Source organism: Aedes albopictus, chromosome 3, assembly GCF_035046485.1.
Source record: "Aedes albopictus strain Foshan chromosome 3, AalbF5, whole genome shotgun sequence".
NCBI classification, from domain to species: Eukaryota; Metazoa; Arthropoda; class Insecta; order Diptera; family Culicidae; genus Aedes; species Aedes albopictus.
This window is the reverse complement of record NC_085138.1, coordinates 349,114,656-349,142,458: the sequence shown is the minus strand read 5'-3', so window position 1 is coordinate 349,142,458 and position 27,803 is coordinate 349,114,656. Positions and strand designations below refer to the sequence as shown.

The window sequence follows — 27,803 nt, the reverse complement described above, 5'->3', positions numbered from 1 at the left end:
CATTGAGATAATTGCCCTGTCCAAATTATATATCCTGAGGGTGTCCAAAACATACCTATATTCGGTGTATAAAATGCAATTCTTACAGGCAATTGGAAATTGTGATTTTCTTAGCTTAAAATGCTTTCGTTAAGGTTTTTGTCACCAGGAACGAAAAGTACAATCATATTATAAGCGTATTAGTAACTTTGGAAAATAATCAATTGCTTTCTAAGGAAGCTAGGGGACGATTTTTCCAACGTTGTCCTCAGCCTGTCCAAAATACATGAATTACCCTACATGATATTTCGATGTAAAATAAAATTCCTTGGAAATAACAGCGTTTTCTAAGTTTCGGTCGCTCGGCTAGTATCATATCATCATATTATATTAATCAGTAGAATACATCATCAGTAGGGCGGCTCCAGAGTCACGTCCTACTTATAGTATGCATTATTGTTTCGTTGTTAAAAAATGTTGTGGAAAAGTGTAAGCAAAGTTAAGGCTTCTTAAATTGAACACTTTTCAAAACAAAAAAAAGGATTAAACAATAAGGTATTCATTGGCACAAACTCTGGAAGTTAAAATTTATGCATAGGTTTTCTTGAGAAACCGTTAATTGATCGAAATTTCAACATATAAACTCGATTTTCCGTTGATTTTGAGGTCACTATTCAGTCACTATTTGGTCACTTTTTTGCTAACTTTGGTCACTAAAGTCACTATTATTTTGCCACCTGATCGCTACCAGCCCTGTCGGGAGTGTATGTTATCTACATGGTGTTGGCATTGTAAACGCCACGCGGGAGGTGGTTTTTTCAGCGAAGAAAAGGAAATTTTATAGGAAAACAAATATTTCCGCCAACCTGCCGCAAAAAAAAAAACAAAAAGTTTTACGTTTGTTTCTAACATAACCTGTCAGAAGATGCATGTTTGTTTCAAACATGGATTGCATTCGCTTCAAATGTGACGTGCGATTTGCTTCAAACAGTTTTATTTTTGTTGCCTGAACAAATTGACAATTTATTTGAATTTACCTCAAATATTTTTGATTTTACCATATTTTTTTCTGCGTGATGGGAAGCGGTAGCCATTAGAGCGCCTAGCCCGTATTTCCATACTATATTTGTAGAACCAAAAGTAACACACAATTATCCATTAGCGGAAAATCTATCCATTCGAGGACAGATCTTCTCCTTCAAGGTAAAGTACATCAATCACAAGCCTCCCACTTTGCTCTATTTACGCGTGTCAAGTTCATTACAACAACGGCCACCAATGCCGAATGGAATCTGAAACCTGCACACATTATTGGCTAGCCTGGCTGTAGTGTTCACTGCTGTTAGTTGTCCTTGTTTCCACTCACCGTCACCATCCGGATCGCCATCGTCGAAATGGCAATTTAATTAGTCAAATTGGTACTCCTATTTCGAGGAGGGTTAGGATCCGGAGGCGGCGGGGTGTGAGTCATTCGTAGTCATATCTGCCGCCCCCTGTCGCTGTCGCCGTCGCCGGTTCGTTTGTTCCCTGGCTGTGTAGCTCTGAATGTATAATTCAGTGAGTTTGTGACAAATTAAGTGCCAGAAAATGGTTTGGTGGGATGGTTTTGTTGGGTGATTTCCGCACTGATTAGAACCAGGTAAATTAACAATTCTGTCGGTTGGTGGGCTGAAAGTTTGAGGTGGAAGGTGATAATTGCCAGTTTGTTAATTTGGAATATGATGTATTGAAATTGGGAAATTGTGTGCATTGTTCAACAGGTATTACGTCTATTTCATGCTATCAAACATCGATGACGTTTGTGGTGACAACGAAGAACGACGTTCCATGCAGCTGGCAATGCATTGCGTTCATCGGTGGAGGTCATGATGGCGCGCATTCCTTGCATATGCGCACGCTTGAGCTATAATCAAGGCTACACTCTTCGGCAAGGACCATTTACGTAGAAACTACAACTGGATGCTTAGCGCAGCTGGTCCGGGGCCATCGTTATCGAAAGAGTAGTTGTTTTGTATGCACCAAGCCTGGCTACATGTAGGAAACCTGTTGGAGTGAAAAGTTGATCGATCCTGGTGGTTTACCCTTTGACTCTGGCAGCAGAACGGACAACTTGGTCGACAAGTTGGTACATTGTGCAACTGCTCATCAAACTGTCAATTTGCGGAAAACTTTCCGAGGTCCCCCACTGTCGGCATGTAAAGTTGTGCCATAATTCATACTCGGTTTTACTTTGCACTAGACAACATGCATCCGACAGCATTAACCAAATGATACTTATGCTTGGATAACGCTGATACTGAAATCAACGGACAGCCAGACAACGGACATGATAACTCCACGTCTGTTTGACTGACTGGCTTGACTGACTGTCATAAAATACGTGGCTCTTCCACTTGTTGCAAGCAGTACATACAGTATTGGAAAGAAAAAAGTAAACATTTTCTGATTTTCATACAAAAATGCCATTTTTGCCCTTGTGGATCGTTTTTTATCTTCGCAGCCAGACAATAAATAGCCATCAGATTATTTCAAAACTAATTTTGTTTTTGAGTTAAGAGGATCGAAATTGTTTACTTTTTCATTTCCAATTTGGCACAAACAGAAACTCTACATTTCGCCTATGAAATTGAATCGGTTCATAGACTCCATAGATACAGACCTCCGAAAATGGCTATTTTGTATGCAAATCAGTAAATGTTTTCTTTTTTTCTTTCCAATACTGTAGCTTTCAAATCAACAATACCTACCCCAAACCATTAGAGGGTGAGTTGAGACCATAGGTGAAGTAGATGCGTCAGAAAACTGTGTCACGAAAAAGTGAATTAACACGCTACTTTGCCTTCATTGCCTAATCAGAAAGGAAGATGATGGAGTGGTTTTTCCATATTTTTTTTAACACGATGATGTGTTGAAAGGATATGTTGCTGTCAGATTGAATTCTTTCCGTTGTCATTTCAGCATTTCAAAATAGCTTATAGGTTTTTGAGGAACGGTACCTTTTCAGGAACGAACTAATGCATATACCTGTACCTTTTGACGATGGCTTTTCCAGTTCTTTACCATGCTTATGGCATGTACTCAAACTTCGAAGACATTTCTATTGTGCAACAATCCTGGACTTCTCAGTTTGTCACGAAAGTTTTAAAACTTTGTATTTAGTGGGAATTTGAGTGGTTTAATGAAAATTTTATTTTCTTCTATATTTCATATCTTTTATAAAGTACTTCAAGATTAGGAAAACAAACTGAAAGTAATGTGGGCAAGCTTTGATTTACAGGGGATAGACAAAATGATCGGGACAGGCAAAATTTTCATTTTTCAAAAAATGGTCAACTAGCTATAACTTTACGAAAAGTGCATCAAACATCCTCAAATTTTTACTGTAAGTCAGGCCCGTGCACAGAAGTGGCGCCAAGGGAGGGGTTTTTCCCAATTTCAGCAAAAGGCGGAGGGGCGCCTAGTGTATGAAGCGTTGATAATGGGGAGGGTTTAACCCCCAAAACCCCCACCTTGTGCACGGGCTTGTTGTAAGTTGATCATTTAGTTGTCTATCAATGGTCCAAATAACTTACATAATTAGCTTCGAAAAACGTTTAACTTAACTTAAAATTGTTCATAAGCAAACAAGTTATAGCGATCTTATTTATTATGCGATTTTTAAGTAAATTGGACTATTTTTGACATGCATCCCATAACTTTTTTCTATTTATTGCCGGACATTTTGTTACTTCATTTTGAAACATATTTATATTCAAGGTTATAAGAGGGAATTTAAATGAACTGCCATTTTGAATTTAGAAACGATGTTGAAGTTTTGGCAAATTTGGCGGTTTATTGGAAACATATTTTAATCGCTATATTTTTTTTAGTTAAGTTAAACGTTTTTCGAAGCTCATAATAGAAATCATAAATGTTAAAAATTTCATTGCATTCGGTTCATTGAATCTAGAGATATAACAGTGCAAAGCTGCCTTTAGATAGAATATTTCTAACTTCATGTAGAATAGCCCTGTTATGGCAACACTGATCAGCCTAAGTCGTCTGCCATACATGGAGCTCAAATCCTGGGTGAGAATTGACGTGAGTGACGGGATGTCAATCGTCTGTCACAGCATTTTCAATGCTCAATGCATTTTCTCTTCAATGCTCTTGTAGGTTCATAGTTTTGGGCGAAGTTGCTAGGATAGACTGGTAACATGTGTTAATCTTTTGATCTAGATTAGCTCTAATTCAATTTTATCTTTCTGATTGTCTCTTCAAGTGCTCTAGTGTCCACTAGGGCTCCGGATATGCTTTCTGAAAGATTTCTTTGGCCTAGATTAGCTGTGGCTGATCTAGATATTTGTTTTTCTTTTGTAATGACTTCCTAATGCAGCAACCTCCAGGTTTTCATCCATGTATTATGCAACGCTGTAATATCATTTTTTTATTGAAATTCATGACAAAAAAAAAACGTTTTTATCTTCTCTTGACTAAGGAGATTCTGCAAAAATAAACTTAAAATAAAAACTTTTTCTTTAAATTCATTTTTGTGATTGTGTTTACTACTGAAATCATTTTCGATTAGTCACGTATGAGTGTGAACATGATACAATACGTATAAAAATGTATGTATTTTATAAACGTACGCGCAGTACCGTCGCGTATTACTACGTACACGAAACTACAAATCAACCCAAATGTAGTTTTTTTTTTGACGCAACCTCGCACCTTCCTGGAATTACTCGAAAATGCTTCAAACGGCGATAGTCTTTGCTTGATCGAGGAAAAAAAAATCACCCTCTGGTAAATTATTTTCACCCATGTAGAGGATTCTAGATACTAATTTGGAAAAATAATACTTATCAAGATAAATTACAGCAGATCTAGATCAAAACCGATGAGGTAAAAGTGAAGTACTAACCAATGCAGAGAACTTTGTCGAAGACTGCAACCCTCTATAATGCATAGCTAGAACTCCAGAAAGTCATGTAGAAAACTAAAACTTATCTAGATAAATTACAGCAGATCTAGGTCAAAACCACAGATGAAAAAGTGAAGTAATAACCAATCCAGAATACTTTGCCGAAGACTGCAACTCTATAGGATGCTTATCGAGGATTCTAGAAAATTTTATAGAAAAATAAAACGGTACTTAAGAGAGTTCGACTGATATGTGTGATCTAGCTACTTTATCGGCGCTGCAGTCTTGGGGAATCAAAACGACTGTTTTAGATTTGTCCCGACGTTTCGACTCTGTTTCGAGTCTTCTTCAAAGGGAAAATTCTGACTAGTCGCTTTTTGTTCGAACAAATAAAACTTATCTAGATCAATTACAGCAGATCTACAGTGTATCGAACAATTATCCGTACAGCAATTTTTTGGTCAAAATAATTTTTCATTCAAATGATCATAACTTTTTTATACATCAATCAAATACGCTTAAATTTTTATCAATCATGAACCATATATCAAAGCTCCATTGGTAAAACTTTGGGCGCGATCGCGAAGTTTTCTGAAAGTTATAGAAGTTTTAGTAAAACTTATAAGATTTTTGAACACATTTTTAAAACATTGTATCTCAATATGTACTCGATGAAACTTTTTAAATTTTTTTTGTGATACAGCTTATACCTAAGCTTTAATATATGATTCATGCTTGGTCAAAGTTTCAGCGTTTTTGATTGACGTATAAAAAAGTTATGATTATTTGAATGAAAAAATATTTTGACCAAAAAATTGCTGTACGGACAATTGTTTGATACACTGTAGATCAACACTGAAGACGTCAAAGTGAAGTACTAACCAATCCAAAGAACTTTGCCGAAGACTGCAACCTTCCAGATTGCATATCGAGTATTCTAGAGAGCCATATAAACAATTAAACTTATCTAGATCAGTTACAGCATATGTGAATCTAGATCAATAAAGAATATGTGAAAGTGTAGTGCCAATCAATATAAATCACTTTGCTGAAGACTCGAACCTTCTAGGATGCTTATCAAGAGCACTAGAATACTTGCCGGTCGGAAGCCGTATTCATTTGTAGCTAGGGATGTTCAGAATAGCTACGCAAATAGTTTACTACCTCTGTGTCACGCCTTTTTGCCAAATATACCGATTTCTAGTCATTTTTCGTGATCACTTTTAAAATTTGGAACGCTAATCAAAAATAGCGAGGTTTTTCAAAAATGATCCTTACTCACGCAAGTCTGGGGAAAAAATAAGCATCCCTAGAAACATATTTTTACTGAACACAAAAATAGAAGAGTTGGGTAGAACATCGCTGAAATTTTTTTTTAATCGGACCACAGACGGCTGAGAACGAGCTGCTCAAGGTAAAAGTTCCAACTTTTTTCTGATCACGGTATTCCGCGTGAGTTTTTTTATCACGGTATTTGGAGTGTTAAGATAACGATTGTTTTTTGATACTCCCATGGCAAAGTGAGTGAAATAACCATGGGACGCATGGGTAATGATGCTAGGGGTTGTTTGATATCGTTAATTATAATGAACTTAGTTCCGTAAGTTATGAAAGGTTATAGCTATTGCCATCCACTATTTGCTTCTTAGATCCGGTCGAACGGCTAACCGTTGACCAAACTTTCTGAACTAGGCATTTGACGAATTCAACAGTGAAATCTTGAACTCAATAAATATAATTATAGAATTCAGGACTTACACGGGGCTCGCCATTGAAGGCAAACGGGAAGTTTATACGGAACGGTGGAAGACCATGTAAGGGAACGAAATGTTATGTCTTTTCTAATGCATATAACTAAAGGTGAATATATTTCAGCTTTAGGCTGCTGTCGAGTAACTCCAGTGCTTCTTAGACTCCCACCAATCCGAACAATTCTCAAAGATGAGCGAGGATGGCGCTACCCATAATTGCGGAGCCTGTAGGAAACCCGATTCTGCTGATGCGGACATGGTAGCATGTGATGATTGCTGCGTCTGGTTTCACTACTCTTGTGCCGGAGTACCACCCGGAGTTGCTGACCGATCCTGGAAATGTAAAACCTGCCTTGCACCTCTCGGGACGACACCACTCAACACTGGAGCGAGCAAGAAGAACCCTAAAACCGCCCCTGCTGGTAAAAGGGGTGAGGATGGTAAAAGTGTTCGCAGCAATGTAGGTGCTAGAGCAGGTAAGAACGGTGCTAGGAACGCCCCTCCGCCAAACGGTGCCGATTTCAACTCGAAGGACCCAGCAAAGGAAGTCGGCATAGCGAAGTCAGTGAGAACCACTTCGTCGAACGCCAGATTACAAGCGCAGTTGACCATACAGCGCTTGGAGGAAGAAACCTTGCTGGAGAAACGTAGGATGGATGAAGAGCACAGGCAGTTGGAAGAGGAAAGAGCCTTGATGGAAAAGGAGCGAGCAATTCGCAGCAGAGAAGTTGCGGCTCAAGAAAAGTACAGGAAGAGTCGAACGTGGAGAAAACCCGGAAGACGATGGTCAGTGTTTCCGCCAAAAACCCCGAGTTTTGCTGGTTCAGTTGCTAGAAGTGTACCGAGGGAGGTAGGGCCCACAGCCGAGCAGCTATCGGCGCGACAGATTTGGCCAAAGAAATTACCGAGTTTTTCGGGAGACCCCGAAGATTGGCCACTATTCTATAGCAGTTACGAAACGGGAAACACTGCTCGTGGATTTTCAAATATCGAAAACCTGATTCGTTTACGAGAGTGCCTTCGCGGACCGGCTCGAGAAGCGGTTCTGACAAAGCTGATGTTTCCTCACAGTGTCCCTTCGATTATTGAAACACTACGCCGTTTGTGTGGAAGGCCAGAGCTACTCGTGAAAAACCTTCTACAGAAAGTGCGACGTTTGGAGACACCTAAACCGGAACGGCTTGACACTTTGATGGCCTTCGGGGGCATCTGTTCAACCCAAGGCTTCTCGAAGAACTGGTGGAGAAATTACCGGCGACCGTGAAACTGGAATGGGTTCGATTTAAAAGGATGAATAGGCACCCTTCGCTTAAGGAGTTTGGCGAATTCATGGAGACATTGGTAGCCGATGCTAGTGAAGTTACCACTCTAGTTCAACCGAAGCCAGGAGCTTCTAAATTGGACAAACTGCCACTCCGGGAGAAAGGACAAGTCTTCACCCACGTTTCGTCGTCGGTTGAGAGCAATACCGAAAGACAGCCCTGTCCCATCGAGTTCGGAACTGTGAGAAGTTCAAGTAAATGGACGTGGAAAGCAGGATAAAGGCTGTAGAACAATGGGAACTATGTGGAGTGTGTCTCCATGACCATGGAAAGTGGAGATGCCGTACATTGTAAATATTTAGGGAAAAAATTCTGACGGAATCTGAGGAAGAGTTTCTTAAGCAATCCTTGGTGAATTTTCATTCTGGAAGAAGCATTGATTTTCTTAAAGAATCGCTGAAAGCATTTCTGATGGTATCCGTGGATGATTTCCTGAAAGAATTCTCGCACGTACTTACTAGAAACACTTGTAATTCAAAGTCACATAATGATGCTAATTGACAAATTGTGTAAAAAAATCGCGTTCTGATGGGATACGAACCCACGTCTAGTTATTCGCTAGACCGGCACTTTAACCAACTATGCCACAGAGAACAAGTAACGATTATGCGAAATAGAAAGCCAAGTTTACTCAGAGTCTACACCACGAGCAAATCTCTCTTTCGGCAAAGATGCCAATTCACATCACACTCGCGTTTGTGCCCACTAACTACAAGTGAGAGCGAATTGTTTTTATGAAGCCGAGACTTACTCTCACACTCCGCATACCTAGCCACCAAGCAGTCTGTTTGCTGGTGTCTTATTAAGTATGCGTCGAGAGCTCGGCAGAAGATACGTTGGTATGTTTAAGGCGAAACTGGAAGCATTTTCTATTTTTTTGGTTTTTAATTTTTTCGTAATTCTTTAGAAATTCATTATGGATTTTGTTCTATATTTTTATGAACTTAGAATTGTTTGCAGCAGAGACGATTTGGTCTCATTTACTTTAAGGCTTCCTCAATTCAATATTTCAGATAAAGTATGCATAACACATTGCTATCAGTCATTCAAGCTGGCGGTGTATTAATTTCATAAAATGTTGTGCATCAAACTTGTAGGATGTTCAAAATTCTAGACAAATATCACAGTGCACTTGGCAAGGCTTCGCAGTCCACCAAATGCTCCGCGGTGCACGATCTGGAAGCCACTGCATTAGTTCTTCACCCTAGTTCGATTGTTCTGCTCAATCGATACGACTTTCATTCGATCAACGTTCTATTTTTACTGTAAAACAACTAAGCAGCAAACTCCCCTGAACCGTTTACATTTTTCCCATCCTTCAGAAAATAAAAGACGGCAGCGCGTGCTTGGCATCCGGCGCGGACCGCGCGTGGGTGTCCCATCGGCCGAAGGAAAAACCGGCAACAGCTACTGAAGCAGATCCCAGCGAACAAGAGGAAGCTCATCATGTCGGGGCTTATTTATCCTGAACACGCGGACACCGAGAGGCAATGCAGGCAGGACACACTGCCCGCCGAAGTCGGGTCGGGCTGTTGGGTGAAGTGGGGTTCAACGGAAGACACACAGTTTCATTGACTTGGGAGAATCTCCCTGCGCTGGCACCACCACCATGGCATCGCTTTCGTCGACTTCAATGACGTTGCTTTGCTATGTGTGGGCGGGCGCATTCTCATGTTGAAGCTAATTTTCGGATAAAATAATTAATATACGAATGAAGATTGATGTCCTCACGACACACAACATTAAGTTCGGCGGTTGGGTGGTGTAGAGTAGACCGATCTTCTAGTCGGACGAGGGTGTTCTGCTTGAGCTAGTTTTCTGTGGTCTAACGATGAATGATTGACCGATTGGGGTTTTGATTTCTGGGGTTACGGTTGCGGTTGCAGTTTTGAAGTTGTTAACTTCTACTAAGTCTACGGAAATGCTTCTAGGACCGACTTTGCTTTGAAAGGGCGTGATATTCAGTATACTCCTGACCTGACCTTATAGTCTCCTTTTATCTAGAAAGTTCTCATCATAAAAGCATATAGTCCATATAGCAACAGCTGTAATGGCGTGGTTTTTCTGCACCACCATGCTGAGAGTGACGGGATCGATTCTAGGTCGGTCCAGGAGCTTTCGTAATGGAAACTTCCTTGATTGCCACACGATATACACATGCAAAATGATCATTGGCAGTGGAAACTCTCAGTTAATACCTGTGGATGTAATCAAAGAACACTAAGCTGAGAAGCAGGTATTGATCCAGTGGAGACGTTACGCCAAGAAGAAGAAGAAGATGTCAAACCAACAAACAGAGCTTGGGATTAGCTTACCGTCATCAATGTACCATGGGTTTCGGGTCATTTGACCGAATGCCATTTGGCTGAACGCCATTTTTGCCGAAAAAAGGATGTTGAACCTAAATGATCATGCCACTGCTCTCGACATCAGCATAACTAGAAAGAACAGACCATGATTTAACCCTCTACATCGATTTTCGACGAACTCGAGACAAACGGAATTAGATGCATATGATGCAATAGTATTTAGAATATCATTGTAATCTAATTAGGTAAACCCAACTGTAAACTACTTGTTTCCATAGTGAAACTATTGATAAACAATCAAAATACTATTGATTTACAACTTTTTTTTTTCGTTGGTTTCGAAAAATTTGGCCAATTTACAATAACTTTTGTTCCAGCACTTTTTTCGGAAACGCTTTCTTGGCATAGAAATCGTCGTTCAAAGTCGTGGGAAGGAAAGAATAAAAAGGAAAAATATTTATAAAATATTGGTAGTTTCAACGCAAACTAAAAAATCAAGAAACGCTCCATAGAAAATCAAAAAGCGCTCTATCAAGATTGAACATATATTCTATGAAAATGTGCATTGTAACCCATAAATAATTGAAAAGGTTCCATATTTTATAGCAAATGTACTGGTAAACATACAATTTTCTGACAAAAAGTGAAATTTTGCCCAAATAAATAATACTGAAAAGCTAAAATATGAATTGCTTCACAAAAAATTCAAATTCTCCAATTCAACTTCTGCACCACAAAAAAAAGCATTGTGCAGCAATGCTGTATAACCGAATGACAATATGCTAATCTATGGAGAATTTTCAATTTTTTTTTATGGAGCAATTTATATTTTATATAGTGCAGTTTGATAATACTTATGGTGTATTTATCTATTTAAATATTTAATTTTCTATTGGTACTTTTGTTTTATAAAGCATTATTTTTATAGAGCATTTCAGAATTACTTATTGGTGCAAAATTTCACTTTTTATCGAAAATTTATTTTTTTACCGGGACACTTTTATAAAGTATGGAACAATTTTAATTGTTTATGGGTAACATTGCACATTTTCGTGGAACATACAGGGAATGGCCAAAATGTTTGGTAAAGGCAACTTTTTTCTCTCACATAAAAAGTTCAACAAGCTATAACTTTTCATAGAGTGCATCAAAAATTCTCAAATTTTGTCTGTATGTTAACCTATTATATGTGTAAGAACTTGAGCTCGATTGGTGAATATTTCGCGAAGTTAGAACCGTTCTGGTAAAAAACTATGTTTACGATAATTAATTTTTGAACTGTCATATCTCGGAAACCAGTGAACCGAATTGAATGAAAGTTTAAACGTTTATCAACAATATATTGATACTTAATACGACGTTCTAAATTGTAATATTTCTCACGACGAATAAAGTTAAACCGGATTGGCATTTTCAACCATATAGAGGAAAATAAGTCAATTTTACAATACCACACAAAAACTACTAAATATGTTCTTCCTGTAATCCAAATAGGCTCTTATATATCTAATAAGAGATATCTTGAAAATAGAAGTAGAAAATCCTTGGATATCTAAACAAAAAAGCAGTGGAGCCTCATAGCCGTGCGGTTAGGGTCACCAAGCTTCTAATCGCACCATGCTATGAGGTGAGGGTTCAATTCCCGCTCCGGGCGATGACACTTTTCGTGAGAATAGTTTCTTCTCCGTATCTACTGGTGCATGCTCCGTGTGTCCCTTGTCTAATGTTAAGTTTCATTCAGTCTATACAGCCTCTGGCTGAAGACGGTGTCCGCGTTTTTTTTTAATAAATATAATGACATTGATGTAAAAAATTTACATTTTTTGAGAAAGATCCAAAAAGTGTCAATCCATCATAACTTTTTTCCACGTTCTAAAAAAACGCATGTTTTAATAACATGTGAAGTATCAATATATTGTTGATAAACGTTCATCATTTCATTCAATTCGGTTCCCTGATTTCCGAGATATGACAGTTCAAAAATAAGTTGTCTAAGAAATTGTATTTTACGAGAATGGCTCTATCTTTGCGAAAAAATTAAGCAATCAAGCTCAAATTTGTACCAACGATGTACATATAATAGGTTGACAAACAGTCAAAATTTAAGAATTTCGAAGTACTTCATCAAAAGTTACAGCATGTTGAACTTTTTTGAGAGAGAAAAAAAAGTTGCCTATCCCAAACATTTTGGCCACCGCCTCTTTTTTTTTTATCTGTATTAACGAGATTTTTAGCCCTAGGCTAGTTCATCTCGGGACCCACGCTTTACTTCCCTTCCGAAGGAAGAACTCACATTTTGCGAGTTTGTCGGGAGTGGGATTCGATCCCAGGTCCTCGGCGTGATAGTCAAGTGTTCTAACCATCACACCAGGTCCGCTCCACAACACCCCCTCTATATGTTCATTCTTTATGGGGCGCTTTTTGATTTTCTATGGAGCTTTTCCAGTTTTTTTTTGTCTGGATGCAATAAAAAGGCTGCCGTTACACTTTCCTGTATTACAAAAGGGCAAACAAAAACTGGTCGCTGTATTGGAAATACCCGATACGGAGTAAAAAACGTCAGTGACATTTTCTTCAGGAGTTCTTCAAGCAACTAAATTGAGAACTTCGCCGACTATTTCTTCGGAAATTCTTTCGGAAACTGCCTTGGCCTAGATTAAGCATTGCAAATTTTCCAAAACTGAAATTAGAACTTTTTTTAAAATGATCAACAAATCGAAGAAAACAGGAATGTCCGATTGTTCCTTTTTCTCTGTTATAACGATCGGACATCCTTATTTTCTTCGATTCGATGGCCATTGTGGAAAAAGTGCTTTTTCAGTTTGGTAAATATGCGTTTCTTATTTGAGCCTTAAAGAATTCCTTCGGTCATTTCTTTGGATTTTTTGAATAGTTTATGGATTTTCTCCACTCATCCCGAAGGATTAATTTCCCTTTCAGTTTTTTTCAGGAATCCTTCTGGCAAATCATTTACTAAATTTTCCGAGAATTCTTTCAGGAATTTCTCCGACAATGCTTTAAGGAATATCTCCGGCAATTTATTTGGAAATTTTCCTGGAATTTTATTTTTCTTTAGAGCAATCTTTATCCAATTTACTATGGGTACAGATTTCATTTTTTATGGAGTACTTGTATTTTATCATGGAGCATGGAGCATACATGAGAACACTTCACAATAGTAACACAGATAACTTTTCCACGTTCTAAAAAAACGCATGTTTTAATAACATGTGAAGTATCAATATATTGTTGATAAACGTTCAACATTTTATTCAATTCGGTTCCCTGATTTCCGAGATATGACAGTTCAAAAATAAGTTGTCTAAAAAATTATATTTTACGAGAATGGCTCTATCTTTGCGAAAAAATTAAGCAATCAAGCTCAAATTTGTACCAACGATGTACATATAATAGGTTGACAAACAGTCAAAACTTAAGAATTTCGAAGTACTTCATCAAAAGCTACAGCATGTTGAACTTTTTTGAGAGAGAAAAAAAAAGTTGCCTATCCCAAACATTTTGGCCACCGCCTCTTTTTTTTTTATCTGTATTAACGAGATTTTTAGCCCTAGGCTAGTTCATCTCGGGACCCACGCTTTACTTCCCTTCCGAAGGAAGAACTCACATTTTGCGAGTTTGTCGGGAGTGGGATTCGATCCCAGGTCCTCGGCGTGATAGTCAAGTGTTCTAACCATCACACCAGGTCCGCTCCACAACACCCCCTCTATATGTTCATTCTTTATGGGCCGCTTTTTGATTTTCTATGGAGCTTTTCCAGTTTTTTTTTTGTCTGGATGCAATAAAAAGGCTGCCGTTACACTTTCCTGTATTACAAAAGGGCAAACAAAAACTGGTCGCTGTAATGGAAATACCCGATACGGAGTAAAAAACGTCAGTGACATTTTCTTCAGGAGTTCTTCAAGCAACTAAATTGAGAACTTTTCCGACGATTTCTTCGGAAATTCTTTCGGAAACTGCCTTGGCCTAGATTAAGAATTGCAAATTTTCCAAAACTGAAATAAGAACTTTTTTTTTTAAATGATTAACAAATCGAAGAAAACTGGAATGTCCGATTGTTCCTTTTTCTCTGTTATAACAATCGGACATCCCTATTTTCTTCGATTTGATGGCCATTGTGGAAAAAGTGCTTTTTCAGTTTGGTAAATATGCGGTTCTCATTTGAGCCTTAAAGAATTCCTTCGGTCATTTCTTTGGATTTTTTGAATAGTTTATGGATTTTCTCCACTCATCCCGAAGGATTAATTTCCCTTTCAGTTTTTTTCAGGAATCCTTCTGGCAAATCATTTACTAAATTTTCCGAGAATTCTTTCAGGAATTTCTCCGACAATGCTTTAAGGAATATCTCCGGCAATTTATTTGGAAATTTTCCTGGAATTTTATTTTTCTTTAGAGCAATCTTTATCCAATTTACTATGGGTACAGATTTCATTTTTTATGGAGTACTTGTATTTTATCATGGAGCATGGAGCATACATGAGAACACTTCACAATAGTAACACAGATAACTTATTTCCAATGGAATCTAAGATACCACCCTGGGAGTTCCTGAAGACATCGGCAGAAAGCAAGAAAAGAAGCATTTTTTAGGAAACTATAGAAGAGATAATTATCGAAAGAAATCATCAAAAAATGTCGTGGAAATGTTCAAACAACTGGTGGAAAAATCACTGAATAAATTGCCAGAAAAGTTTACTGATGAATTCCTAAACAATTCGTCAAAAAAAAAAAAACAACAAATTATCGGAAGATTTCCTGAGAAATTCCTGAAGAAACGATTAGTTAAAGTTCTAGGAAAATGACAAGAGGACATCCAAAAACAAATTCCTAAGAGGAAAAGAATTGTCGAATGAATTCCTGAAAATGGCTTCCAGGATGTCCTTAAAAATTGCCGTCACGAATCCTCGAGAAATTTCTGATGGGAAATTCCGAATTGCTAAAGGAATTTTCTACATATTTGTTTCGAATTTGCTGAAGGAATTTCCAAATTAATTGGTAGATAACATTCTAGAGGCATTTCTAAAGAAATAATTTGAGAAATTTCTGAAAAAAAAGCTTGAAGAAATTACTGGATGCACCTCTAAAAAACTGCAGGTGCAATTTCTGAAAAAAGGAAGGAATTGTAATATCAATTCTTTAAGGACAAACGTCTTGAATTCCCAGTTCAAATTTGCACCGGAACCGCAAATGCACGAATATCAATAATTAAACTTGTAACGGTAGTGTAGCTTTTATTATGTTTTTTTTTTCTGACTTGTAATAAGCTCTAAATACGAAGATCTGCACGCTGGATTAGTTTATTATGATACTTGTGCGCTTACAACCATGAGCAGTTGCAAGCGTCGGACATTGCGGCCATCTTGAGATTCTAACGAGCTTGTCCTCAAGAGAATCTAGAGAAATTTTTTGAGGATTTCCTAAAATAATTGTGAGTTCCTTGAGAAACTGTCTGAGGAGCTTCTTCAAAAAAATAAAATGCGAAGAAATTTCTTTGTGAAATTTCATGGAGTTTCTCGAAGAATGTACGAAGACATATTGAAAAAACTATGCAAAAATGACCTGAGAATTTCTAATAAAAATGGTTTCTCAATAAATTATCGGAGCAATTAATGAATTAAGTTTCAGAGGAATTTCCAAAGAAATTAACAGAGGAATTAATTTAAAATTCACCAAAGAACTTCTTGGAAGAGCTCCTGTAGAAATTATTGGAAGAATACCTGAGGAGATTACGGGAGGAATTCCAAGAGAAACTGTCGGAGGAATTTCTGAAGAAACTGTCATACAATTTCTAAAAGAATTGTTGAAAAGTTCATGCAAAAATGCTCTCGAACGAATTTTCAAAGGTAATCATAAAAAGAAGTTACTTACTTCCGAAGAAAATCATAAAAATGCCGGAGGTTGTCTTCTAACAGCTGTCGGGAAAATTCCAGAAATGAAATTTTTAAGGAACTCTGAAGAAATTGCCAGACAAATTTTTGAAGAACCTCTCTGAAACATTCCCTAATACCTAAATAACTGGAGGAAACCCCAGAAAGATTTTCAAAAGATTTTTTTTAATACACCAGAAGAATCTCCAAAGAAACTTCTTTGAAGAAATCGTTTAAAATAAATTCTAAAAACTGACAGAGAAACTACTGGAAGAATCCCGCTAGAATTTCCGTAAGAAATTTTCGATGAATTCACGGAGAATTTCCGATTGCACTTTAAATCAATTTTTGGGATGAATTAAACAAAAAATGCGCATAAAACCCTAAGAAAAATTGCCGAAAAGACTTCAGATGAATTTCTTAAAGCAATTACTGCTGGATGAGTCCCTTGACAAATTTACAAAGCAATTTCAAGAGAAATTTCCAACAGCATCCCTTGGCAATTTGTCGGATTTCCAGAAGGTTTTTCAAAGTATTTGGGAAAATTCTGGAAGAATGTTTGGCGGAATTTTCGGGAATCCATATTCTGGGTGAATTGTTCGAGGAATGAAAGCATTTTTCTATTTACTTCGTCCCAAAAATCGGTGGTGTCCCGGTTTCACCCCAGATACGGCCTGGTTGCATTAGTACCAACCAACGCTTCCATAAATTATACATGTATGGGAGAAATTTGGAGCTTAGACCAGATCCCGACTAGAAAATTATATCAAGATTATATCATATTGTGTTATGATGTTATGATATTTTTAATAACTTATTGTGTTATAAACTAGATGCAGGATGATGTTAAAATAACTAAAATTGTAACTAAAACCACACTGGTCTTATCAAGATAATAACATATTTTGTTACAATCAGATCAAAATTATAACAGAATGTGATATGAATATTAGCTAGAGGATTTCTAGTTTCTATCAAAATGTGATACAATTTTGTAATGTTATTGTCCAAATGTCGAAAAATCAAATCTAAATTATATTACAATGAGTTGTCAAACAACATTTATAACATAATGTGTTATAATTGAGTTATAGTATTTAAAAATCACCAAGGATGTTGAACACGATTATATCACAATGAGTTATAAATATCATGGTTTGTTATAATTATGTTATGTTTTTGTTAGAACTTTCTAGTCGGGATGGGATCAGGCGGTGGCCCGGCCCGTTGGTGTGAATGGTCCTTTAAATAACAGTTAGCCTTGCTGGATATTCTGTGAAAAGTTCTTAACAAGTTCAGTATAAGTCCCTCCAGAAGCATGAAAGCTGCTTAAGATACCCGACTGGAGAATTATATCAAGCTTATATCATATTGTGTTATGATGTTATAATATTTTTCGATAACTTATTATGTTATTAACTAGATGCAGAATGATGTTAAAATAACTAAAATTGCAAGAAAAAGTACACTGATCTAATCAAGATTATAACTTATTTTGTTATAATCATATCAAAATTATAACAAAATGTGATATGAATTTTAGCCTCAGGATTCTATCAAAATATGATATAATTTTGTAAAATTATTTTTCAAATGTCGGAGACTCAAAACTTAGTTATAATACAATGAGTTATCAAACGACATTTATAACATAATGTGATTAAATTGAGCTATAGTATTTTGAAAAAAAAAACAAGGATGTTGAACACGATTATATCCCAATGAGTTGTTAATATCATGGTTTGTTAGGATTATGTTATATTTTTGTTACAATTTTCTAGTCGGGTACTGCCGTGTGCAGCATAGTTGTCCCATGTTTTATGGGAATCCCTAATAACATGGGATAAATATGCTGCACTGGAACTTTATGTAACCTAAAGTTGCTTGTCAGATTGTAAGCATTAAGAAAGTTCTACTCGGAATATTATCTGAACTTTATGAAACTTGAAAGTTTGTTTCTTAATGGCAAGCAGAACTTTTGGTTACTTATGAACAATAAATGTCCATAACACAAACTTCGGTGCCCTAAAGCGTATCGAATCTTCAAAGTTTATGCGAAAATTATTTCTCACGTAATTTACCCTCTAGATCATAGGTTCCCAAACTTTCAGGTGCGCGACCCTCTTTGGCAAGCAGACGTATTTTTCGCGGCCCACCATAGAAATTCTCTCATTTGTTGTCTGTTATAGTAAAATATTCGACTATGCCTCGCGACCCCCTGGATGAAAGCCGGCGACCCTCCTGGGGGGTCGCGACCCACAGTTTGGGAAACCATGCTCTAGATTTTATAGATGGCAATTTCACCGTTGAAAAATCTGTGCTGCTTTTCATGTAAATGATAGAAAACTTTGCAATGACTAAAATCATTAGCGATTGATGAAATTCAGATGCGCAAGTCACCTCCGAATGTTCCAAGACCCTCGCAACGAGTTCGTAAACCCCAAACTGGGGAGTGGAAAAATACTCGACCGTACTGCTGTTGCTGCTGCTGCTCCAATGGGGCTGCGACGGACGCCACCCTATACAGTCTGCGCGTGGGAGTCGCACACGTCGCCTGTGCCAAAAAGTCCGTAATGAAATATGGCATGGGTAATAAATTCCGAGGATAATGTGAGTGCACAACGAGATCCAAATGCGCCATCCCGTCAGCCAACGAGCGGGGAAACATGGGTCGTTCAGTTTCCAGAAGTATCAGCCAGCCAGTAGCAGAGAACATCCCTCCGAATGCCTAATGCGAGATATAACCGACGACCGACCGTTGTTGTTGTTGTTGCTCTTGTCTGGATGATGTTGAAGAGTGCTAAGTAAAAGTTTGTCATTTACTCGGATGCTACTGCTACTGCTGCTTGGGACTGTGAAGTGGTCGGACTGGAATGTGGAAAGCAAGTAAGCAGCCGTTAACATTTCGTTCAATTTCTCGGAACTAGTTCAGTTTAGGAATGGCATCCGTGCCGCAGTATTGGAACAAGAACGAATTGTTCCATGAAAAGCCAACGAAGTTATATTGAAAAACTATAATTTCACAAAAAAATAACGGTAAACACCTATTATCGCGTGATACAGACCCCATTGAGGTAATCAGTCTACTCCCAGCTACTCCTATACCTGTATCCCCGTGTGGTACCGGCCAGGCAGCGAGCAACCTTAGGGAATGTTTGCCAACCAACCTTGATAGAAACTTTGGTCGTATGCCTACAAGGAAGGAAGGTTTTGTTTCTGCACGCCTGAGAATCTGTTCTTCAGGAGGAGCGACATTCAGTAGTGTATGTTCGCGATGTTGGAGGTATCTGATAAACGTCTGGGTACCAGTGAAGGACTCTAAGCTCAACTGGACACTCTGGTACTCATGAAATCTAGGAGGTTGCGAGCCCTGTAAGTCAGTCGTTAAACCAACAAGCAGCGAATAGGAAACAAGACGAGAATACGAACCAGATCCAATGGCAATGACTCACGAGACGGAAAAGAACTTGCGATTGGAAACTCGGTTTGTGGAACTGTTGATATCTCAACTTCATCTGGAGCACCCACATACTCGCCGATGTCCCGAAGGACCGTGGATTCGGCATCGTACAGTTGCAAGAGGTGTTTTGGACAGGATCCATGGTGCAAACATTAAGGTAATCATACCATCTACCAAAACTGCGGCAACACACGCGAGCTGGGAACAGCTTTCACCGTGAAAAGAAGTTCAGAACGACGATGATTGGAAAGTTCAGCGCCCACCGGATGATAAACGAAAGCGGCTTACGACTCCTTGATTTCGTCAAGAACATGGCCATACGTAGCAACTTTTTCCCAACACAACCTTCTTTATCACCTGGAGATCACCACAGCATAAGCGTAGAATCTCGAGCCAGCATTGTCAGACAAGGTGGCTTCTCAAGAGGACTGCTAGAGTACAGTAAAAGTAGCCATCATCGACGCAGCCGACAGCACCATCGCGAACGTGGAACGGAGTTGACTAAACGAATGATTCATCGAGGAGTGCAGAACGGTTATGGAGGAGAAGAACGAAGCGCAGGCGGCGGTAATGCTGTAGCAAGGAACCCGGCAGAACGTGGAACGATGCCAACAGCAAACCTGCCACTTTAGGTAGGAAGTACGCCGCCTGAAAGCACGGGAGTGCGAGGGAGTGAAACTGCTGCGCCGTTGTCAAGAAACACGGAAGTTCTACTGCACCACTCAACGAAATCTGCAGGGATAAAAATTGGAGCCTCCTGACAGACGGACGTGAGGTGATTGAAAGGTGGCAGCAGCACTTCTATGAGCACCGGATGATAGTCAGGACCTAGAAAATCGAACAGCTACTAAAAGAGTGAAAGCAAAGGATAATCTACCCCATCCACAGGAAAAGTGATCATTTGAAATCTGAGAACTTCAGACAGACGATAACTAAAGCGAATGAGTTTGTGGGGAGTTGTCAAGCCGGCTTGGTTGATGACTTGTCGACGACGTACCAGATCTTCACCGTACAGGAAATCCTCCCAAAAGTCGTAAACATCTGCCCCCATCCCCCCCCCCCAAGGCATCACATGTTCAATTGTTTCAGGGATGACGTAAGGTTATATCGGGTATGGAACCCACCCTCAGCAAGGTCTTACAGATGGCGGTTGATGGCCTGACTGGAAAAGCATATTCTAACGCAAGTGGCATGGAATGCCAGAGCGGTGAAAAGAAGTTTGAACAAACATGATTCAACGATTTGATTCTATCAACTGGCTGGAATTGAATCGCTTCAACTGCCTCTCACCCCCAAAGAGAAGAGGAGACCTGGAAGCACAAGCTGAGCTCTACTTCTACTCTTCGACCCCAAGGTTTTGTTTTGCGAAAGACAAATTAATCGACTTTTCAAAGCAATTTCCTCGCGAGTCAACACGGCAAGCAGCGGATGGCGTGTAATAAACTTTCGCATTTGGCACACGGCGGACACGATCACCGTCGCCGTCGTCATCGTGATAAGATTGTTGCACTTTCATTTGCCCTCTCCTTGGCCAGCGCAATCAGACTTGTTGGGCCTTCTCCAGTAGTGGTAAGTAGGTAGTCAGGCGACGACGTCGACTACGGTTGATGGATAAACTTTCCAAGTGAGTTTGATGGAAAAGTATACTTTTCGCGTGGGGACTACAGGAAGAAGCTTCCTAGTCTTGTTCTTGTTTTCCGATGGATTCCGACTTGGCAACAGTGCGACTGATTGCGTTGATTGATTGAGAGGTTTATGAGACACCGGTGAAGATCCTGAGAAGGCCTGTTATTGTTGAACTAAAACATTTGGGGCCGGAGAGAAAACTGGCTGTAAGTTATGAAATCAACCCCTTGATAAAAGTGAACTTTTGCCCCGCCAATGTTACTGCAAATTTTGCTGAAATTGTAAAGAAGCGAACAAAGTCGTGTGAGTAACAAAATAATAGCTTTGCATAATCTGCTGGAAACCATGAATCTATTGAAAACTCGGATGCTATTCAGAAACATTATTACAGTCGAGTCTCTTACTAAACGAATTCCTATTCAACGGACTCCTATTAAGCGGGATCCTACTAGACAGATTGGCACGTGTATTTTTTTTTTTTGCTAGCTCACATTTCATCTTAACTTTCTTTCTTTTTGACAACTATTACAGCAGAAAGTGGCATAAAAAACGAGGTAGTGACAGCAAGGAGAATAAATTTACAAGATTCGTTGAAAAGGGCGTTTGAAATAGAATGTTGAATCGACCTTCAAATCCAATGGCCAAAGAAATTCATAATATACCGTTTGGAATGTACGATGACATTTTATGATCTGGGATGTTGGAAAAATATCAACCTCAAAGGTTGGGAAACACCTTCCCTGGTTTATGTTGCCATAAATATCTGATGAATTTGTTGCAAAACCAAAATATAACAATTTTTCTTGTCCTTTTTTATGTTTGCAGTACATCAGAGTATTGTATATTACAGGCCTAAAAGCGGCTAAGCGTGCTGGGCAGCGTTATTGATTCTACAACAAAAACATTGAGTGGAGACAATGAGTTATGAGTGCATAAAAAGCCAACTTCGTGAAAAAAAAACCGTGGGAGTGGCGTTGCAATGTCACCCCTTGGTTCTGGGATTCCTGGGATGGGACACCCAAGTAACACTTTGATCGCCAATTAAATATTCAAGTAGATGTTTTATGAACCGTCATAAAACCTTATGTCTTCTATTTAGATTTTATGACAGGTTTGAGGACCTCTTCTAGTCTATTTGACTAAAATATGTTACTTGAGAGGTATTTCCCCACATGTGTCCTGGCCTTTGTGACTAGACCTAAGCGCCGTCAGTCATTAAATTTGGGCCAGCCAAATTCTCAACAATGTGGTGTCGAGAAAAAACGAGACAGACGTTTTTTGGAACGCAGTCAACTAAAATTGCGGACCGTATTGACAAAAAGAGAACATACCTGTACTTTTTTTAATTATACCTTTTTCTAGAATCTTTCTAACTTCGTGTAGAATAGCCCGATCTTTTCTAAATTTGGACCACTGCACAGTGGGAAAACCGACCTAAAAAACGGATCTTTTAACGCCGCTGGTTTCGGTACGTGAAATTGACCATTTCTGACGTAAAAAAAATACGAGAAATCGATTGGTGCTAAATTCATTCACCGCACGGCACGAGAAGTGGTCCATTTTGCCCTTTTTTCATACAAAATGAGAATCAAAATGTACTTTCAAACAACTAACACGACTGTAGATCGTTGAAAATAGCTGCATGTGTAATAAGAGGTTGATAGAAATCATAAACACACCTGAAAAATTCTTTTAAATGCTTATTTTGCCCCATATGCCCCAACAACTGCTGGAAATTGTGAATTTTACATAAATATGAATGGATTTTTAATGTTACTGATTTGAATTTGTTTTTTTTAGCATAAACAAAAAGCGCTAGATCTGTTATCACCAGTATCTTCTTCAGTAGTTGTCTAATTTGCCCCATTTTGCCCTATTATCATAGAAAAATGAGATACTGCTATGGAAAGTTGACATTAGTTCTAGTTGCAATTGGAAGCTAACAGTTATCATGCACATATATTATATATATTTTCCCTATTTTACCCTACATTCCCCTAAAACTGCTGGATAATAACATTTTCTGTATTGTTTTGTACTGTCACTGGTTGCAATACATGAAGTCCTGGATCATTTTTTATATATACAAATACGATTTATCGACTAGCTTTAGAATCATTCACGAGAGGGTACAAATAGCTGTCCATTTTACCCCAATTTGCCCTGATATGTTGTCGCCTCATAAATGAATTGATTTCCATCATTTGCTTATGTCCGAATTCATGGACTTTTGGTACTGAAACCAATGTAATCAAAAGGACAGTTAAGAATATGACTTTGGTGGGGAATTCAGGGTATAATAAGCATTAATCTTAATCTTAATTGGTGGCAAATATGCAAACAGCTAATTAAATTAGGCATTTATATATAAGTTGGTGCATTAAGACGCCCTATTTAATCAGTTTAGCGCATATTTGACATATTTTATAAAATGCTTATTATGCCCTTAATTCCCCATTCAAAAGCTGAAATTATAGAAAAAGTCATATATATGCCTTTTTGGTAACAGTACCAATGCTAATAAGGGAAATTAATTTATTCATTAAATGACAAAAAATCAGGACAAATTAATTTATTCATTACATGATAAAAAATCAGGGCAAATTGGGGTGAGATGGACAGCTATTCATACCATTCCGAGAATTATCCTAGTATTAATCGATAACCCGCATTATGTATAAATCAAAAATGATCCAGGACTTCATGTTTTGCATCCAACAAAACCATACAAAATATGTTATTATCCAGCAGTTTTAGGGGAATGTAGGGTAAAATAGGGAAAATATCTTTCATTTATACGCATGATAACTGTTAGCTTCCAATTTCACCTAAAGCTTATTTCAACGTTCTATAGCAGTATTTGTTTTTCATAACTACATTTAAAATCTCCTTTTTTCATGGAAATAGGGCAAAATGGGGCAAATCGGACAACTCTCGAAGATGGTTCTGGTGATAATAGATCTGGCGCTTTTTGTTTATGCCAAACAAATCACTTCAAATCAGTAACATTTAAAATCCAATATAATTAGGAAAAAATGTGAATATCCACAAGTTGTTGGGGAATATGGGGCAAAATAAGCTTTTAAAAAATCTTTCATTTATGTTTAAAATTTCTATTGACCTCTTATTTCACCTGCAGCTATTTTCAACGATTTACGGTCGTGTTAGTTGTTTGAAAGTACATTTTGATTTTCTTTTTGTATGAAAAAAGGTCAAAATGGACCACTTCCCGTGCCGTGCGTGAATGAATTTAGCACCAATCGAGTTCTCGTATTTTTTTACGTCAGAAATGGTCAACTTCACGTACCGAAACCAGCGGCGTTAAAAGATCCGTTTTTTGGGTCGATTTTTCCCACTGTGCACTGATACACAACTAGTTGATGAACTCACAGAAAAAAAATGAGAATATTTGATGACCTTTTCGAAAAGTTACAGCTAGTTGAACATTTTTTGAAAAGCGAAAATTATACCTGTCCCAATTATTTTGACTATCCGCTGAATATTGTATTGCCCGAACAACGCTGACTCTCACTCGCTTTTCATAGTTACTGAAGACGCTGAGGCTGGATCCAATAGATCCAGTGAGGCCCCAGTGAGACGAAGTTCTTCATTCAGCGTAGATTAAACGTAGAACAAGTTTTAGGTAGTAGTATATGATCAGTACTTACCGATCTGCGGGACATCGTACTGCCGCTGACCTCGTGCACTGCGCAACATCAGCTGGCTAGCCATATCATGCGGAATTGTCGGCATATTACCGCTTCCGTCACTACTGCTTCCGCCACTACCGCTGTTACTACTGTCCATAGATCCTCCTCCACCACCCCCGGTGGCCTCCATAGAACTTCCTCCTCGTCCAGCTCCTCCTCCACCGCCATTGCTATTACTATGCGATGATCGTTTGTTGTTGTTCGGGTTTCGCTGCTGCTGCTGATCTTCGTCGCTGTTGTTCAGATCGTTGTTGCTGTTGACGTCGCCGTTGTTGGGGTTCGGTGCCGGTTGCCGGGTGTTGCGCAGGTCGTAGTTGTTTTGAACCCCGAACAGTTCCTGTAGGCCGCGGGGTTGAACTAGGGGTCCGACCGGATGGCGCACCGGCACCGGTGGACTCAGTTCGGGCAGTTCGTTACTGGTTAGGTGATTGATTACGACCCCGACGCCGTGGGGCGACCTTTCTAGGGTGGATTGCTGGGGCGCCGGGAGCAGCACCTGTTGTTGGTGATGGTGTTGGTGCTGCTGGTGGTGGGAGGGCACGGAGGATAACGAGGACTGTTTCATGTGCGGAAGCACCAGGATGGGAGGCGGTGGCCCCGCGGGGATACTGTTTTCCGCTAACAGCTCGGACATGTCGTCCAGTTCTTCGAGGAGCTGGGCTGCTGCGGCCGGAGGAGGAGGCGGTGCTTTTATGTAAGCGTCGCGGGCCATGTGTAGAGAGTAGGTGCTGGAGAGCACACTCATATACGCCAGGATCGGCAGGATTTGGCGACGGAACATGGTTTAGGAGTTTGTGGTTCCGGAAGGACTATGTACAGTGGTTAACGAGTCGGTCACAACTGGTGTGGAGTTGTGGACTTTTTTTTTGGGGTTTGAGGGTGATAAAAGAGGGTGGGGAGAGCGAAAGACACGGAGGAATGTGGAGCGTGATGAAGAGAACGAGTGGCGGGGAGCAGTGACAGGTAGTCACACGTACACGGGTGAACTTGCGTGTGCGCTTCCAAGCGGCGAAACAGGCGAACCGCACTCACGCACACGTAACAAGTTAATAATCAACAGGTTCAAAGCCAACTTCGATTCTTGCCTGTTTGATATTTTCACCGCCGTCTTTGTTCGGAAAAATTTTCACCTGCCTAGCCGCGTTGCGGTCGGCCTGCTTGGATGTTTTTTTTTACTTATTACACTTTCCTACGATTGTCCGTTTCCGCTTGGCGGCTGTTCGACACACTCTCACCACAACGCCTGGTATGCAATCGTACACTCCGCTTTGTCAGTCTATTTTTAGCACATCCGTTATGAATCCACAGCGCGCACTGTCCTTTTCCGATATCGATTGTGGAAGTTGTTATCCTGTCGCTGTTTGCTTTTTCACCTTTGCGAGAACCGGAGAACCGAGAGCCGTGAAATGCGGGGGAAATACGGGTCGCGAACGCGCCGAGAGGTTCAGTGATTTTCCGACTCCGCCGACTACTAGAGGCGACACGACACGGACGTATCCGGATCGATTCCGAGAAGCACTTGTGTGTTTTACCCACCGATTTCACTATCTCTTCACCGAAGCACACACGCACACAGTTTTCACTTGATTTCACCTCTTTCGCGACTCTTGCCGTTTTACGCTTGTAAGCTCTTCTTATGCTGTGCTTTGTAAATCTTCTTCGTTTGGAACGGATGCTTCCGACAGACAGAACCGAACACTGGACTTATTAGTGTATAAAAAAAGACTCTTGGTATCTCTCGTTCCCTCCGAGGGGATCGCTTCACGTATGCCGCTGTATGCGAATGTGTGGATATAAGGAAATATCCTGTAAGTTAGAATTTCATTCCTAGTGGGTATGGTTTGCACACACTTGAATCTTCTTCAGTTTAATCCGTTTTCGTTAGAAATCAGCGAACTGTTTTTCGACTTTTTGGTATCCAGAAATTCAAACACTTGTTCGGTTAACTCATTTGCTTCATATCCATCGAGCAAGAAGGACTCAAGATTCAGAATCACTTAAGAACTGGCCTAATCAACGGTCGGAACAAGGATTAGTCGAACACCCGCTACGGTTGAACCGTCCTGTTGTTCTAACTCTCCTCACAACTCGGCTCCGTTCTGGTAGCTGTTGCTATTGTTGCTGTTGCAGTTGGTAGTTTTTATTGTTGTTGTTGCTGCTTCTGCTGTTGCTGGTGATGATGATGATAAGGGGGCAAGTTGGACCACCCTGGGAGGCCGCTTTGGCCATGACGCGCGTTCGGGAACCGTGTACAACACACTAACTGCCTCGTCAAGGGATGAAACGCGAATGAGCGAACGCCAACGGTGAGCCACTTTTTCCTAGGTCCTAGTCGTGCACCGTCCCTTCCTTCTCCCCAAACCACCCCTTACCACAAGAAATCTTTCCCCAAAAAGCCTTCCAAGGATGCACCCGCGAGCTTTCGGTCGGTCTGTAGCTCTCTTCTCATTCTCTCCTTTCCACTTGCCGACGAAACGACGACCACGCTCGTCACGTTCGCGTCAGGATGCCCCCTCGTCGTCGACTCGCAGAACTGCGCAGGCGCCCCGATTTTCATTCAGGAGTCAGGACCACCGTCAAGAAGCCGCTCGGCTGGCGTCGAATCCACCATCGCATCGCTGCCATCGTCGACGTCGACGTCGTTATACCCCTGTATGTATGCTACGTCGACGTCACAAAACATCCGGGGAATGCTACTACTCAGCACGACCCGTCCACCACCCGCCATCCGTACGCCCCCGGAAAAGCTCCGGCTCCCGAACGGTGTAGGTAACTTTTCCGCTTTTCCAAGCACAAACAGGTGGAGGATCTCCCTCCCTTCTCTTCCGCCACAGCTCTCGGTTGCACTTCGACGGTCG

General features: G+C 39.8%; 1 protein-coding gene across 1 annotated transcript in view; it reads right to left on the bottom strand.

Annotated features, from left to right (window-relative positions):
• Positions 1-27,297, bottom strand: part of LOC115267702 (transcription factor mef2A-like) — a 283,896-nt gene extending 256,599 nt beyond the window's left edge. The window contains exon 1 of the mRNA XM_062855215.1: positions 24,904-27,297. Coding sequence (XP_062711199.1) covers positions 24,904-25,726 — 823 coding nt within the window. The 5' untranslated portion in view covers positions 25,727-27,297. The remainder of the gene's footprint in view (positions 1-24,903) is intronic.
• Between the last annotated feature and the right edge of the window lie 506 nt (positions 27,298-27,803).